At 43.8% G+C, this 15,476-nt stretch overlaps 1 protein-coding gene across 4 annotated transcripts in view; it reads left to right on the top strand.

Moving 5' to 3' along the window:
- The window catches only part of LOC130189744 (protein sidekick-1-like), a 242,497-nt gene that overhangs the window by 205,398 nt on the left and 21,623 nt on the right, over positions 1-15,476 (top strand). For all 4 annotated transcript variants that reach the window (XM_056408677.1, XM_056408673.1, XM_056408675.1 and 1 more), the window contains 4 exons: positions 178-293; positions 2,421-2,607; positions 3,374-3,472; positions 9,571-9,765. In XM_056408677.1, the coding sequence (XP_056264652.1) occupies positions 178-293; positions 2,421-2,607; positions 3,374-3,472; positions 9,571-9,765 (597 nt within the window). The remainder of the gene's footprint in view (positions 1-177; positions 294-2,420; positions 2,608-3,373; positions 3,473-9,570; positions 9,766-15,476) is intronic.

The following is a 15,476-nucleotide window of genomic DNA, read 5'->3' on the forward strand; positions in this document are numbered from 1 at the left end:
AAATGAAATAGAAAATACTATAGAAATATTATTTAAAGAGCATCATAGAAACATTATGACTAGAAATAGTGGTCCTCAAATGGTAGGGTAGAGTGGTAGTCCACTGTTTGTAATGTGTGTGTGTGTGTGTGTGTGTGTGTGTCTGTGTGTGTGTGTGTGTGTGTGTGCGCTCTCCAGTTCCATCCGGGTCTCCAGTGAACGTGAGCGCGGAGGCCGTGAGCTCCACCAGGATCCTCCTCAGGTGGTCGGCTCTCCCTCAGGCCCAGAAGAATGGAGTCATACTTGGATACAAGGTGGATACAAAAACACTCAAAACCCAAAAACACATGCACCCAATGCCCCAGGACTCTCCTCGACCCCCCTCAGTCCATCATCCCCTCCTCCAACACCATCACACACACTTTGCCACAAAGATATACGCACAATAGCGTCTGCTCCAAGCCTAATATGACATAATAGCTTCAAAATGCTTTATTTTGTACTTTTTTTTTTTTCGACATGTATTGCTCCTAAAAGCACCCGGCCTCGGTAGCTTTAACGTTCAACACCCTATCATAAAAACAGCAGTTTTTGAGTCATGCTGTAGGAGAAACAATTGCTGGATTATTCATTTTAGGGGAAAAGGACAATAATCCGTAAAGCCTGACGGTTTTTTGTTTGTTTGGAGAGAAGAAGAAAAAACACACAAACTGCTGTTGAGGCCGGAGAAACATATTTGTTGTGCGCCTACATGCGTGGTGTGAAGATGCATTAGCATTTGAGTCCAGACTTGTGACCCACTTAAGCAACACAGTTTACAATCAGTCCACGAAGGCTCATCTTTTCTCGTATTTCCGAGGTCTGATGGTGAAACGCCAGGTGCATTCATTTCGACTTTAAGTGCGGCACTCACCGGCGGTCACAAGTCTCCTTCTACACTCCCACGCACACCCTCCAAGGGAGTATTATTATGCACTCCACTTTCTTCTTTGATTTTTATATAAATAGAAGACAACGAGCATCTGGCTGTATTTTTTGTGTGCAATCTCGCTTCTTGTCGTGCGGCGGCGTGCATGGAGCCGCCCTCAACGCGCCGAGGAGGGGGTTTAACACGGGGGAAAGCACATGCGAGATATCTATCTTAATATCTTTTAATATACAACTGGCTCTTCGTCGCCACCCCAAACAAAAACGTAGCGGAAGAAAGCTTTAAAAAAGAAGGACATTTATTCTCAATTACATGGACATGGTGGTGTTATAAGTACAGAAATCCACTGGAGAGACCGGCTGTGTGATATGGACCAGCAGCATCCAGTATTTTAAAGATGCGGTGGACAATTCAGGTCATGTTATCCATCATGCCCAAAGCGCATGCCCCCCCCCCCCCGCCCATCTGTGTGTGTGTTTTCCTGTGGATCCCACTGAGCATCCCCACCATGTTAATAGATGGAAGTGGCCGCCGGCATGAGCTCTCACACACCTCCCCGCTCCTCAGTGGCCGTCGAGTCGTCCTCCTGCCTCCCGCATCCTGCCACGCGCTCCTCGTGACTATTTATGTTTACAGACACTCAAGAAATGTAATTTCCCTTCTAAACGAAAGGAGTTTATGAGCATGACTAACACCGAGAGAGAGAGAGAGAGAGAGCGGCTATCGAGGCTTCAGCGCAGGAGCTCTGTGCGCCGATGTGTTTGTTCTTTATGACTGCTCGTCGATGTTAAAGGGTCTGGTGTTTTGTTTTTGTTGTTTTATCATATTCCTTTAACAAGCTTGATGTGGCCGATTCCCCGGTGGCCTCAGACCTCCGGCGGGTCCACAGCTGCCATGTTGCTTCATCGTGATGCGCGGCGGCTGTGCAGCTGTGTGATTTTTTTTTTTTTGGGGGGCTCTATAAAATACAGTTGACTTGACTCGATGCTGACGGGCACGGCCATCGTGTTGCGATTGGATTGCTCCGTTGATGGAATTGTTTGATTAGATATTTGCTCGAAAAGCCCCCAATAAATACACTTTTCATTCATCGTGTTTAACCAAAAACCTCTCAGCTCAGCTGCTTTGGGAAATTACTTTGCTTCCTTTAAGGATGAAACCATATGTTCTTTGGACTTTTAAAAAACCCCTGCAATAACAGATGTCTGCGCCACATTCAGGCAGCATCAACAGAACCTCGACGTACTATTACCGTATAAAGGATTTAGAGCTTTTACACTACGAACAGACACGAATGGATTCTAATGGCGTCCACTGATACTTTGATCAGGACAGATGCGATCGCTATATAATGTTTCCACTATTATATTAATGATAGCCGTTTCAAAGATATACATCTGATGTAGGAAAGAAGCTTTTCATCAACCTGAAAGTATTCAGACGACGACACTACAAGACAAACAGTAAACTGTGAGATTTAACACGTATTTCTTCTTGTTCCTGCGTCTGCCAGGTGCTGTACAGCGAAAAGGACTCCGAAGGGCCCCCCAGGGAGCAGGTGGCAGAAGGAGAGGGCGGGGCCACGCTGCTGCTCGCGGCGCTCCGCAAACACTCCGTGTACGTGCTGCGGGTGCTGGCGTACACGCGGGTGGGCGGCGGCCCACAGAGCCATCCCATAATGCTCCGAACCAAAGAAGATGGTAGGGTCTCTCTCTCTCTCTCTCTCTCTCTCTCTCGGGCCCGATCTCTGACCTCTCTGTCCAGCAATTTGCTCAACACTTTTCCCTCTTTTTTTCCCCGCCCCCCTCACCTCTGTAGAAACTAATCTTTGTCTTCCCCCACTTCACTGATCGCCCAGAGCCCAGGCGTGGAGAACACGCGTGTGTGTGTGTGTGTGTGTGTGTGTGCCGAGCAACCCGGTCTGGCGTCCTTGAATAATGCAACACGCACACTCAAATGTTCACAGGCGGACTCACGCACACGCCCCCGCGCCTCATCCCCCATCAAACAGTGTCACGTTTGAAAAGTTTTTCTCATTTCAGGATTTGAAACAAGAAACGGGTTGGAAGTCAATTCCCGACGATGTATAATGAACCTCCATCCTCTCTTGTCAGTCACACACACACACACACTGACGCAGACTGCGCACACACACACACACGCATTCGCTCCGACGTGTATTTGGTGGAGTGGAACAGCTGCTTTTTATCAGGAGCGGTGTGAAGCTGAGAGAAAATGACTTTTTTCGAGTTTGCATCTCTTTAGTAGTGCCTCTTAAAAATATATCAGACGCTGTGTGTGTGTGTGTGGAGAGCATATGCACACGCGTGTGTGCTTTGGTACCGCCGTTCTAACTTATGAGAGTATACGCGCTCGTGTTAAGCAACTCTCTCTCTCATGTTCTCTTTTCTGTGTATTATGACCGTTTCCTTCTGCTGCCAACTGCCTCCTCTGCTTCTCCCCCAGTCCCAGGCCCCCCTGTCAGGATGGTGTTTCCAGAAGTGCGGTTGTCATCCGTTCGGGTGGTTTGGCAGCCACCCACGAACCCCAACGGCCTCATATTAGGTACACACACACACACACACACACACACGCATGAGAAGGCAGATATTTTACAGACACATTTAAATCATAATCCCTTTGTTCATTAATTTTCAATTGCTAAAGGACAGAGCTCGGTGATAGAGGAAATGAGCGAGCGGTTTTACATAATATGCACACACACACACACACACAGAAACACACACAGAAACACACACCGCTGTTATCTTTCAAGGCAAGGAAGGAAGTGAAAGCCGTAAAAAAAGGAAAAGAGCTGATTCCTTTTTTAAAACTTTCAAACAAGGGTCAACTCTATCTCCTCCCCACTTCAGTGCCGAGGTCTGTTAGTGTGTGTGTGTGTGTGTGTGTGTGTGTGTGTGTGTGTCAGTGATCAACCTTGTACCCGGGGTAAAAGCGCTATTATAGCCGCTGAAGCGAGACCCCTTTCCTAACGCATACACAGCCTCGTATATACAAACACTGAGACTCAAAGGTATTGCTTGTTTCTGAAAACTGCAAATGTAGAATCAGAGAGAAGAGGTGAATGAGGAGGAGGAGGAGGAGGAGGAAGAGAGGCGAGGAAGGAGGGTGAGAGCTGCCGAGAGAACAGAAGGGCAGAGAGACAGCGGAGGGGAGATGAATGCAGGTGAGAGCAGGGACAGGTGTGTGTGTGTGTGTGTGTAGTATTTGTCCTCTCGGTGGGGGAAGGGATTTGAGCAGGTCGGCGTGAGTGATGTGTGACTGTATCGTAAGGGGGAGGACATTTAGTGTGACACCACTTTGTGACAGAAGGATGAGTCGGAGTGCAAATCTCTCTCTCGATCACAGGGACACGGGAAAGTGCAGTCCTGCTGTGTCCTTGCTGGGAACAATGTGTGTGTGTGTGTGTGTGTGTGTGTGTGTTCAACCCATCGGGGACTGCTGCAGAGGGTGAACAGAGGAGAAACAATCTAATTCGGCACACAGCGGTGAGGCATTGGGTGTTTTCACGTGTCGGTGTTGGCGAATATATTTTACAGCCACAAGCTGCATCCCAATATTAAATATTCAATATTAAATACTGAAAATAGTCTGTGTGCATACCGAAAACCACTGCCGTTGGTATCTACTGTCGTCCCACAATGCAATGCTCAAAATAAAAGTCAATGGCGTTTCAGAGTCCCAGCTGGCTGCCCGTCGTATTGCATCACCACCTGTTCCCACGAAAACTGTAGAGATCGGCAAATATATTGAGCTGTTTTATAATAGTTTGTGGTGCAGCGTGCACATTTAAATACATAAAACGATCAAATGAAAATGCCGTTCCAGCAATTTATTAGCGTGGCAATTCAATCGGAGACGGTTGGCTGATCCTCCTCCTGTCCACAAAAGGGGGGAAAACAATTACGGAAGAAGAAAAACCGCATCTCAAATTATAACGGTGAACGCACGAGTCGATTAATAAAGCCAATCATCGTAATTTCCACTCACTTCAATTAACGCAGCCGTAATCGCTGCGCGTATCTTCGGGGCTGAATAAACACAACGTTCAAAAACAAGAGCGCGAAGCAAATGATCCGTTAAACATTCAATCACCTGAGATCATGAAAAGGGAAAGAAGGTCCTCCTGTAGCCTCTCTGTTCAACTATTTAAAACTGGTCAAACTAAGCACAGAGGTGGGGGGGGGGGTCGGAGAAAGTCACACTACATAGCAACCACCTGGTTGCCGGGCGCTCTGCAGGCGTTCAGCTCTGACCCACTTTTCTGGACACGAACAACACACTCTACACACTCTAAAAACACACTCTGCATCTACACACTCTAAAAACACACTCTAAAACACACTCTACATCTACACACTCTAAACACACTCTACATCTACACACTCTAAAAACACACTCTGCATCTACACACTCTAAAAACACACTCTAAAACACACTACATCTACACACTCTAAACACACTGCATCTACACACTCTAAACACACTCTAAAAACACACTCTACATCTACACACTCTAAAACACACTCTACATCTACACACTCTCAACACACTCTACATCTACACACTCTAAAAACACACTCTAAAAACACACTTTACATCTACACACTCTAAAAACACACTCTGCATCTACACACTCTAAAAACACACTCTGCATCTACACACTCTAAAAACACACTGCATCTACACACTCTAAAACACACTCTACATCTACACACTCTAAAAACACACTGCATCTACACACTCTAAACACACTCTACATCTACACACTCTAAAAACACACTCTACATCTACACACTCTAAAAACACACTCTAAAACACACTCTACATCTACACACTCTAAAAACACACTACATCTACACACTCTAAACACACTCTGCATCTACACACTCTAAATACACTCTACATCTACACACTCTAAACACACTCTGCATCTACACACTCTAAATACACTCTACATCTACACACTCTAAACACACTCTGCATCTACACACTCTAAATACACTCTACATCTACACACTCTAAAACACACTCTACATCTACACACTCTAAAAACACACTCTACATCTACACACTCTAAACACACTCTACATCTACACACTCTAAAAACACACTACATCTACACACTCTAAAACACACTCTACATCTACACACTCTAAAAACACACTCTACATCTACACACTCTAAACACACTCTGCATCTACACACTCTAAATACACTCTACATCTACACACTCTAAACACACTCTACATCTACACACTCTAAAACACACTACATCTACACACTCTAAAACACACTCTACATCTACACACTCTAAATACACTCTACATCTACACACTCTACATCTACACACTCTAAAAACACACTCTACATCTACACACTCTAAATACACTCTACATCTACACACTCTAAATACACTCTACATCTACACACTCTAAACACACTCTGCATCTACACACTCTAAATACACTCTACATCTACACACTCTAAACACACTCTGCATCTACACACTCTAAATACACTCTACATCTACACACTCTAAAAACACACTCTACATCTACACACTCTAAAACACACTCTACATCTACACACTCTAAAAACACACTCTAAAACACACTCTACATCTACACACTCTAAAAACACACTCTACATCTACACACTCTAAAAACACACTCTAAAACACTCTACACATCTAAAACACACTCTAAAAACACACTCTACATCTACACACTCTAAATACACTCTACATCTACACACTCTAAAACACACTCTACATCTACACACTCTAAAAACACACTCTACATCTACACACTCTAAACACACACTCTAAAACACACTCAACATCTACACACTCTAAAAACACACTCTACATCTACACACTCTAAACACACACTCTAAAACACACTCTACATCTACACACTCTAAAAACACACTCTACATCTACACACTAAAAACACACTCTGCATCTACACACTCTAAAAACACACTCTACATCTACACACTATAAAAACACACTCTACATCTACACACTCTAAAAACACACTCTGCATCTACACACTCTAAAAACACACTCTACATCTACACTCTAAAAACACACTCTACATCTACACACTCTAAAAACACACTCTACATCTACACACTCTAAAACACACTACATCTACACACTCTAAAAACACACTCTACATCTACACACTCTAAAACACACTCTACATCTACACACTCTAAAACACACTCTACATCTACACACTCTAAAACACACTCTACATCTACACACTCTAAAACACACTCTACATCTACACACTCTAAAACACACTACATCTACACACTCTAAAAACACACTCTACATCTACACACTCTAAATACACTCTACATCTACACACTCTAAAAACACACTCTACATCTACACACTCTAAACACACACTATAAAAACACACTCTACATCTACACACTCTAAACACACACTCTACATCTACACACTCTAAAAACACACTCTACATCTACACACTCTAAACACACACTCTAAAACACACTCTACATCTACACACTCTAAAAACACACTCTACATCTACACACTCTAAACACACACTCTACATCTACACACTCTAAAACACACTCTACATCTACACACTCTAAAACACACTCTACATCTACACACTCTAAAACACACTCTACATCTACACACTCTAAACACACTCTACATCTACACACTCTAAAACACACTCTACATCTACACACTCTAAAAACACACTCTACATCTACACACTCTAAAACACACTCTACATCTACACACTCTAAAACACACTCTACATCTACACACTCTAAAACACACTCTACATCTACACACTCTAAACACACTCTACATCTACACACTCTAAAAACACTCTGCATCTACACACTCTAAAACACACTCTACATCTACACACTCTAAAAACACACTCTACATCTACACACTCTAAAAACACACTCTGCATCTACACACTCTAAAAACACACTCTACATCTACACACTATAAAAACACACTCTACATCTACACACTCTAAATACACTCTACATCTACACACTCTAAAAACACACTCTGCATCTACACACTCTAAAAACACACTCTACATCTACACACTCTAAAAACACACTCTACATCTACACACTCTAAATACACTCTACATCTACACACTCTAAAAACACACTCTGCATCTACACACTCTAAAACACACTCTACATCTACACACTCTAAAAACACACTCTACATCTACACACTCTAAAACACACTCTACATCTACACACTCTAAAAACACACTCTACATCTACACACTCTAAAAACACACTCTACATCTACACACTCTAAAAACACACTCTACATCTACACACTCTAAAAACACACTCTACATCTACACACTCTAAAAACACACTCTACATCTACACACTCTAAAACACACTCTACATCTACACACTCTAAAAACACACTCTGCATCTACACACTCTAAACACACACTCTGCATCTACACACTCTAAACACACACTCTGCATCTACACACTCTAAACACACTCTCGAGCTCACAAGGAGCGTTGTGAGTTTGTCGTTAACGAGGTCGGTGAGACACATTTAAACTTGAATAAGATGGAGCCCTCGTCTTGTATCCGATGGCAACGACGTGCCCGACGACCAGCGACATGGCGCCGCCGCTCCGACCCGCCGGGCGAGAGGATTTATCGTCTCGCCGTTATCCGATCATCTTCCACGCGCCGCGTTCGTATTAATGTACAATCAGACTATCTGATGAGATTATCACCCACACAACCAGATTAAACCCCTCTGAGCAGATTACCATCCATGACGGTCTCGCTGTGAACCTCCACACACTGTGTGCGTGTGCGTGAGTGTGTGTGTGTGTGTGTGTGCGTGTGTGTGTGATTGCGGAGGTGTGTATTTTGTGTACGATAACATCTTTATATTGAGAGCCTTTGTGAGAGGCCAGTGGCCTGTGGAAAGCTTGGCTGGGGATCAGTGGTTAGAGTGTGTGTGTGTGTGTGTGTGTGTGTGTGTGTGTGTGTGTGTGTGTGTGTGTGTGTGTGTGTGTGTGTGTGTGTGTGTGTGTGTGTTTTGAAGGGTGTTAGTGTTATTACATGGCCTACTGCACATGAGACAGAGGAACAAGTCATGTACACAAAGGATGTTTTTACAATGTGTGTGTGTGTGTGTGTGTCAGTATGTGAGCTGTGACGTGGGTGAACTATGAGTGTATGTTTTGGTACATTATAAAGGCTCCACACACACTCACACACACACACACACACACACACACATACCAGTACAAAACGAGCGAGCTGCGTGAATGGAATCTCTTCCAAGCAGGACGTTGTCAGGAACAGCAGCAAGGTGTGTGTGTGTGTGTGTGTGTGTGTGTGTGTGTGTGTGTGTGTGTGTGTGTGTGTGTGTGTGTGTGTGTGTGTGTGGCCGTGTGCTGATGTTTTCAGCGTTGTTGTTTTCATGTCTCGCTGCCGCTGTCTCTGAATCCTGTGGGCTGTGAGATTTAAAGTAGGCCACAACAATAAGATCAAAAAGCCCGTCTCACACACCTCCACACAGATTCCAACCGTCTCCCCCTCTCTCTCTCTCTCTCTCCCTCCGCCTGTCCCTCGCCCAGGCTACCAGATCTCGTACTGCCTGGACGGCGGGGACCCCCGGCGGTGGACCACGGTGGAGGTGGGGTCCAACGCGCGGCAGTTCACCGTCACGGGCCTCTCCCCCGAGCAGGCCTACGTCTTCAGACTCACCGCTCGCACCGCCGTGGGCTGGGGCGCGGAGCAGGAGGCGCTGGTCGTTACCACTGAGCGCCGAGGTAGAGCACACACACACACGCACACACACACACGCACTAGAGCTCTACGTGGTATCTGGTTTGCATCAGATGTGTTTCTGGAGTCTTGCCGATGTTAACAGGGTTCATACGGTCATGAAAAACCTGGAAAAGTCATGGAATTTTGAAAAAATTGTTATTTCCAGGGCTGGAAAAGTCCTCGAAAAAATTAAAGTTTTGGAAAAGTCATGACATTTTTTTATATATTCATGTTTATTTACGTAATTTGATTAAAAGAATACACATTTATATCAATATTTATTCTTTTAATCAAACTATTGTCCCTCATTCATTTGTGTCATGTGTACACCGAGATTTCACCAAATATTTCCTCGTGGAAATGTGGTTTAAGGTCATAGAAAGGTCATGGAAAGGTCATGGACATCCAGTGGTCAACATGTGTGTGAACACTGTTAACCACTCTTATTATAATAGGAACCTGAACTCGCCACGAACACCCCGGGGTGCTGCATGTTTCTACATTTGTTTTATAGCATATTTTAATAATTGTAGTCCCGTATAAAGTGATGTCCCCGTGGAGACATGTAGTTCATTTAACGCCAACGCTCTTCTTTCCCGGTTTCTCTTCCTTCTTAGCGCCGGGATAATATTAAGATGTGATGGCGTGCAGTTGTTTACTCATCCTGTCAATCAAATCTAATCACACCACACTCACACTCTCACACTCTCACACTCTCACACTCCGGATGCTGCAGATGAACACAGTTCATCTCCTGATGCACAATACCCACGGATGGGTTTTTATCTGCTCTAATGTGTATTGTCGCTTATTAAGTGATGAATATTTAATGTTGTAGTAGTTAAAAGCCTTAAGAGGCTTTAAAGAGGCCGACGAGACTCACCACAGCTGCAACTGGCATCAAGGACTAACGGTTGATATGGAACAGTCAGCTTTTACGGTGCTTTATAGTTTTTACTGCTACTTTGAGTCAAATTATCAGCTGTGAAAAAACCCATGAGGACAGACATGATCGGCTTGATAAGGCGCTGATGGAGGAGTTTGGAGAATCTTTAAAAAAACAACCTCAAGTGTGTGTGTGTGTTCCCCATGAGGAATTAAAATGAAATGTCTTTCTGAATTCTCTCTCTCTCTCTCTCTCTCTCTCTCTCTCGGTCTCTCTCTCGTTCTCTCGCTCTCTCTCTATATTGAAAGAGGGAGCAATGATAACAGTATGATTCAATTCTGAAGCGGTTTGGAATCGGACACTAATGTGTAACAAGTGTGTCTAGAAGCGTACGGACTTTTCCACGCCGCTGAATAATTCAACAGGCGTGATTTGGTCGCTTTGACTAACGGCGGGAAAGATTTAATGCCCCCCAAAAACATATGAGTATTATGCATCTCATTTGCACCAAAGCGACGCAATAACCTGTAATCAGATTCATAAAGAAATAAAATGTGTTGACTAAACCAGATTAGACGTGAAATTCTGTAAACGAGCCGATTAAAAACTGGAAAAACTTATTATTGTTATTCATCGTACGTGTGCTTTAAAAAAAATTTGGTTTATTGCAGGAGAGAACTCGTGACAGAGTACATTTGTATGCTTTTAAAAATCATTTTTAAATATGAAGTTTTAATAAATACTTTTTCATTACAGTATTTCATTCATAAAAAATTACTTTTCTTCTTCATTATTGCACTTTAGCCGAAAAGCCAGTCGCATGCATAAGGTCACACTAGTTCTCTCTTATTGCAGGAGGGAACTTTTGCTCTCTTTCACATTCATTTTCAAGTATTCAAAGATGATATTTACTCATTTTCTTACATTACAATGCATCTGGAAAGATTAGCTGAAGCTTAAGCATTTCAAAATGTTGTCGAGTCAGCAGATTCCCTCATGTGTGTTTGATGAGAAAAAGATAAAGTCAGAGAAAGAGGAGCTTGTTGTCGGACATGCAGAATCCTTCGTCGCCAGAGGCACTTACTCTGAGCACTCGATGAAACAAACGATGACCTTTTCTGTTGCGGGGGGGGGGCTTTTCGGAATACAGAACCAGAACAAATGACATTGAGAGGCCGTCGTGAGTGGAGGAAGCGCTGCTCGGCAGAACATGTAGATAGTGGAAGCAGCGGGGGTCGGCCCTCCTGCGGCGGCTCGATGAGACTCGCTTCCAAAGCGCGGCCGGGCGGTCCGTACCCAGATGGTCCGTTACTCACGACGACGGACATGTTGTCGGATGAACCGCTCGACGAGGCTGCCTTCAATCGTTATCTGCTCTTCTTTCAGTGAAGAAATAAGAGTTGGAGGCGGGGCTTTTTCCATAATAGAATTCAGATGAAATTACCTACATTTTCCGGCAATCTTTCCCTATTCATGGGGTCGTTTACAGACGTCTCTCTTTCCCTTCGTACGTCTGGCGGGGGAGCGACGACGCATCTGAAGGTTATCGTTACGCCGTTATGTAACTGTACGTTGACTTTTCATGGGATTCGGTCGCGCGAAAAAATTGTTTCGCTTTTGGTGTGAACGCACCTTAAGGGGGCCGGTAGTAAGACTACTGGGGGTTTGCTAAATTATCATGACGGACGATCTTTTTTCGACTCAAATACAATGGCGATACTTTCACGGTCGTTCCCACTCACGCGGTGCTCGCTGGTGGGCGGGGGAAACCTGTTCGCGAGGAGGTGAGAAAGAGGATGAGAGAGGCATTGTGTTGGGATGGCAGGAGTTGGGATGTGTTGTTTTGTAAAAAGAGAGAGCGCAGGCCAAAATAAACTAGGTTTGATTAGCCATAACTCTTAGATTCTAAACCAAAGTCATAACTGTTGATCAATAGTTCTATCAGCGCTCTGCAAGCGTGGTGTTTGTGTATTTCAGGGCAGTAAAAAGTTTCTAATTTCTTCTCTTTTTTTTCTTTTTTACATTTCATCTAATTTGAGCTGTAAACCGTGAAAAATAAAAGTTTAACACACAGCCCCGAATACACAGGATATGACAGCGCATTGCCGTTGGCGAGGTTTAGACGGGAGCAGCGAGTCTCCTGAGAGACTTTTATCTTTTAAAAATCCTGAAGCGGAGCAGAAGTGTTTCCTCCAACACAGTCGCACCAGCGCTGCGGATCTTTTTCCTCCAATTTAGAAACGAATAAAAAGGTTCATTGTCCTCAGATTTAGAGATTGTGACACTTTTATCTGCTTCAATCAACTGCAATCAATTTACTTTTTTATGTATTGTCTTTAGTGGTAGTTATTTGCATAAAACACACAAAATGCATTCATTTATTTTTATTGAAAAATGTTCTTCTATTAAATATCTATTTTAAATTGCTGCGACTGTAACTTCATTGAAGTTTCTCTTCAGAAAGTGAAATTTACTAAATGACGCGTGACCCCGTGGAGTCGGCTGCGGCTCCTGTGAGCTGCATAATTACAGTATAATAAGCGTAATAATCAAGTTTAATTGTTCCAAATGTTTTTTTAATGTTGTTTCGGACTTACAGTTGTAATTATAGTTCCTCCTGCATTTATATTTTCTACAGATTATTATAACTACACTAATGAGAGCTGTGATCATTAAAAAGAAAACACTGTGTGGGCGGAGCTGTGGAATAACACGACAAGCACCTTTCACACTGTAGGAAGTCCTTTTGAAGATCTTTAATTATATGTGTAGATGTAGTATTTAGTACCAGTATTCGTTGCAAAACATCATTCATTATTATGTCATCTTAATATAATGTTAAACTGTATTGTGTTAATATTTCTAATTAGGAACTCCTGCGACTTCTGTATAAAGATCAATTCTTATCGTACTTTTTGAATGCATCTTAAAACAATATAAACTGTGTTCATATAGCACCATCATGCAGGTTAGGGCGGAGCCAAGCGCTTCACAGATGACAAATAATGAACCAATTTAACAATTTGACAATTTTAAGATAATAATATCATAAAAATGCATTAACATAGCAACTAAACAGCTATAATATCAGTCATAGTGGTAACAGAGCATGGCATAAAAACTGCATTAATCCAATAAAAAACACATATTGTCAGTATTCGTTCGAGCAGGGTAAAATAATCATTTGATGAAGAGACATGGAGTGAAATATCACTGGGAAAAATAAAGTCGCACAGTGGCTCTGGCGGCTAACGCATGAATAACTTTGGTTTGAATGTGGCTCTCAGCCTTTGAAATATGTCAGACCTGATCTCTCTCTCTCTCTCTCTCTCTCACCAATTTCCTCCATCAGCGGGCGCCGTGTGCTCCGAAGGCGACGAAGGGCCCCCCGTATTAAAATTTGACAGTGAAGTGAACTTTTGTGAAAACCCGAAATCACCGTGTCAGATATTCTATTCGGAGTCATCGGCCGGCGTGGGGCATTCTAATTGGCCCAGATATCGTAACGTCTGCGGCGTCATTGTTATTGAATTCATTGCATTTCATATTTTAAATGTTCCCACCGAGAGAGAGGCAGAACGGCCCGGTGGAGATGTATTTCTGATGACGCGGAAGAGAGCGACGGACGTTTTTTGAAAACAACTCCCGAAAGAGAGATTCATCAGTGATAACTGATACGCACAAATATTTACCTTCCTCTAGTGCCAAGACTCTCTTCTATCTCACTCCTCTCTCGTGCGGCGCAGTAAACGGTCGTGTAAGCGCTTTGTTGTGACTTTATGAGTTTATTATCGGAACATGATCTTAACCGTGGGGGCGGAACGAGACGGAGGGAGACGCAGATGACATCAGGGAAAACAAAAGAGGGAGAGAGGAGTGCATTTTGAAGAATAAAGGGGGCGAGGGAAGGGAGGAGTCAAACAGATTAGACCCAAATTACTTGTGATAAGGAAGAAAAGCGTGCGCGTGTGTGTGTGTGTGTGTGTGTGTGTTTGAGAGTATAAGTGCAGATTAATTAAACCTCAGAGAGAATCAATAATGCTTTAATTTCCAGACTGAATCGATAATCTGATGCCCCTGAAATGAAACAGTTGTCCCCCCCCCCAACCATGTGTTTTTGTTTGTGTGCCATGCATGCGTCTGTGTGTGTGTGTGTGTGTGTGTGTGCGTGCACATTTACTAATCACACAGCTCCCGCCAACAAGGCACAAAGACGCTGACTCCCGGGGTCGCATCTTATCTTCTAATTGAATAGCGAAGACAAACGCAAACAAACAGCGCCATCCGCTTGAGGAATTGTTTCCCTGATGCCGCCGGAGTGAGACGTCCCGTTTCATTTCAGCGTCGCCCCGACGCGTCTGTGATGTAAATACAGAGCGGCCTCGTCCCCGCGGAAACACGGTGTTCGCCTCCCACCTCTCGCGGCCCGTGAGGCGATGGGCGTCGGCGTGTTACAAACGGGAGGCGAGTGAAAGGAGCGCAGACACATGTGGAATGCAGATGTTTCTGCACATGTGCACGCCTCTAACGCCTCGCACAGTGCAAAGCTCAGGTCGGCAGCACTCTATCTCTACAGAGCAAATTGTTGTTTTCTGCCATATTAAAGCTCTGAATATCGAATAGAGAGCCTTTAGGGGGCCGTCGTGGCGATGGAATTTCCTCGCGGGCATTTCGACACGCACGCACGTGTGTGAGGAAGACGTCAGACGAAGTATCGCCGGCCAAGCTGAGACAGAAAAGATCGTTACCGGTGGCGATGCATCCTCTATTCAAAATATTTCAATGTCAATAAATGCCTTATTTCCTTTTGTATGTTTAATAAAAACT

The sequence above is a fragment of the Pseudoliparis swirei genome, chromosome 24 (assembly GCF_029220125.1).
Source record: "Pseudoliparis swirei isolate HS2019 ecotype Mariana Trench chromosome 24, NWPU_hadal_v1, whole genome shotgun sequence".
NCBI lineage: Eukaryota > Metazoa > Chordata > Actinopteri > Perciformes > Liparidae > Pseudoliparis > Pseudoliparis swirei.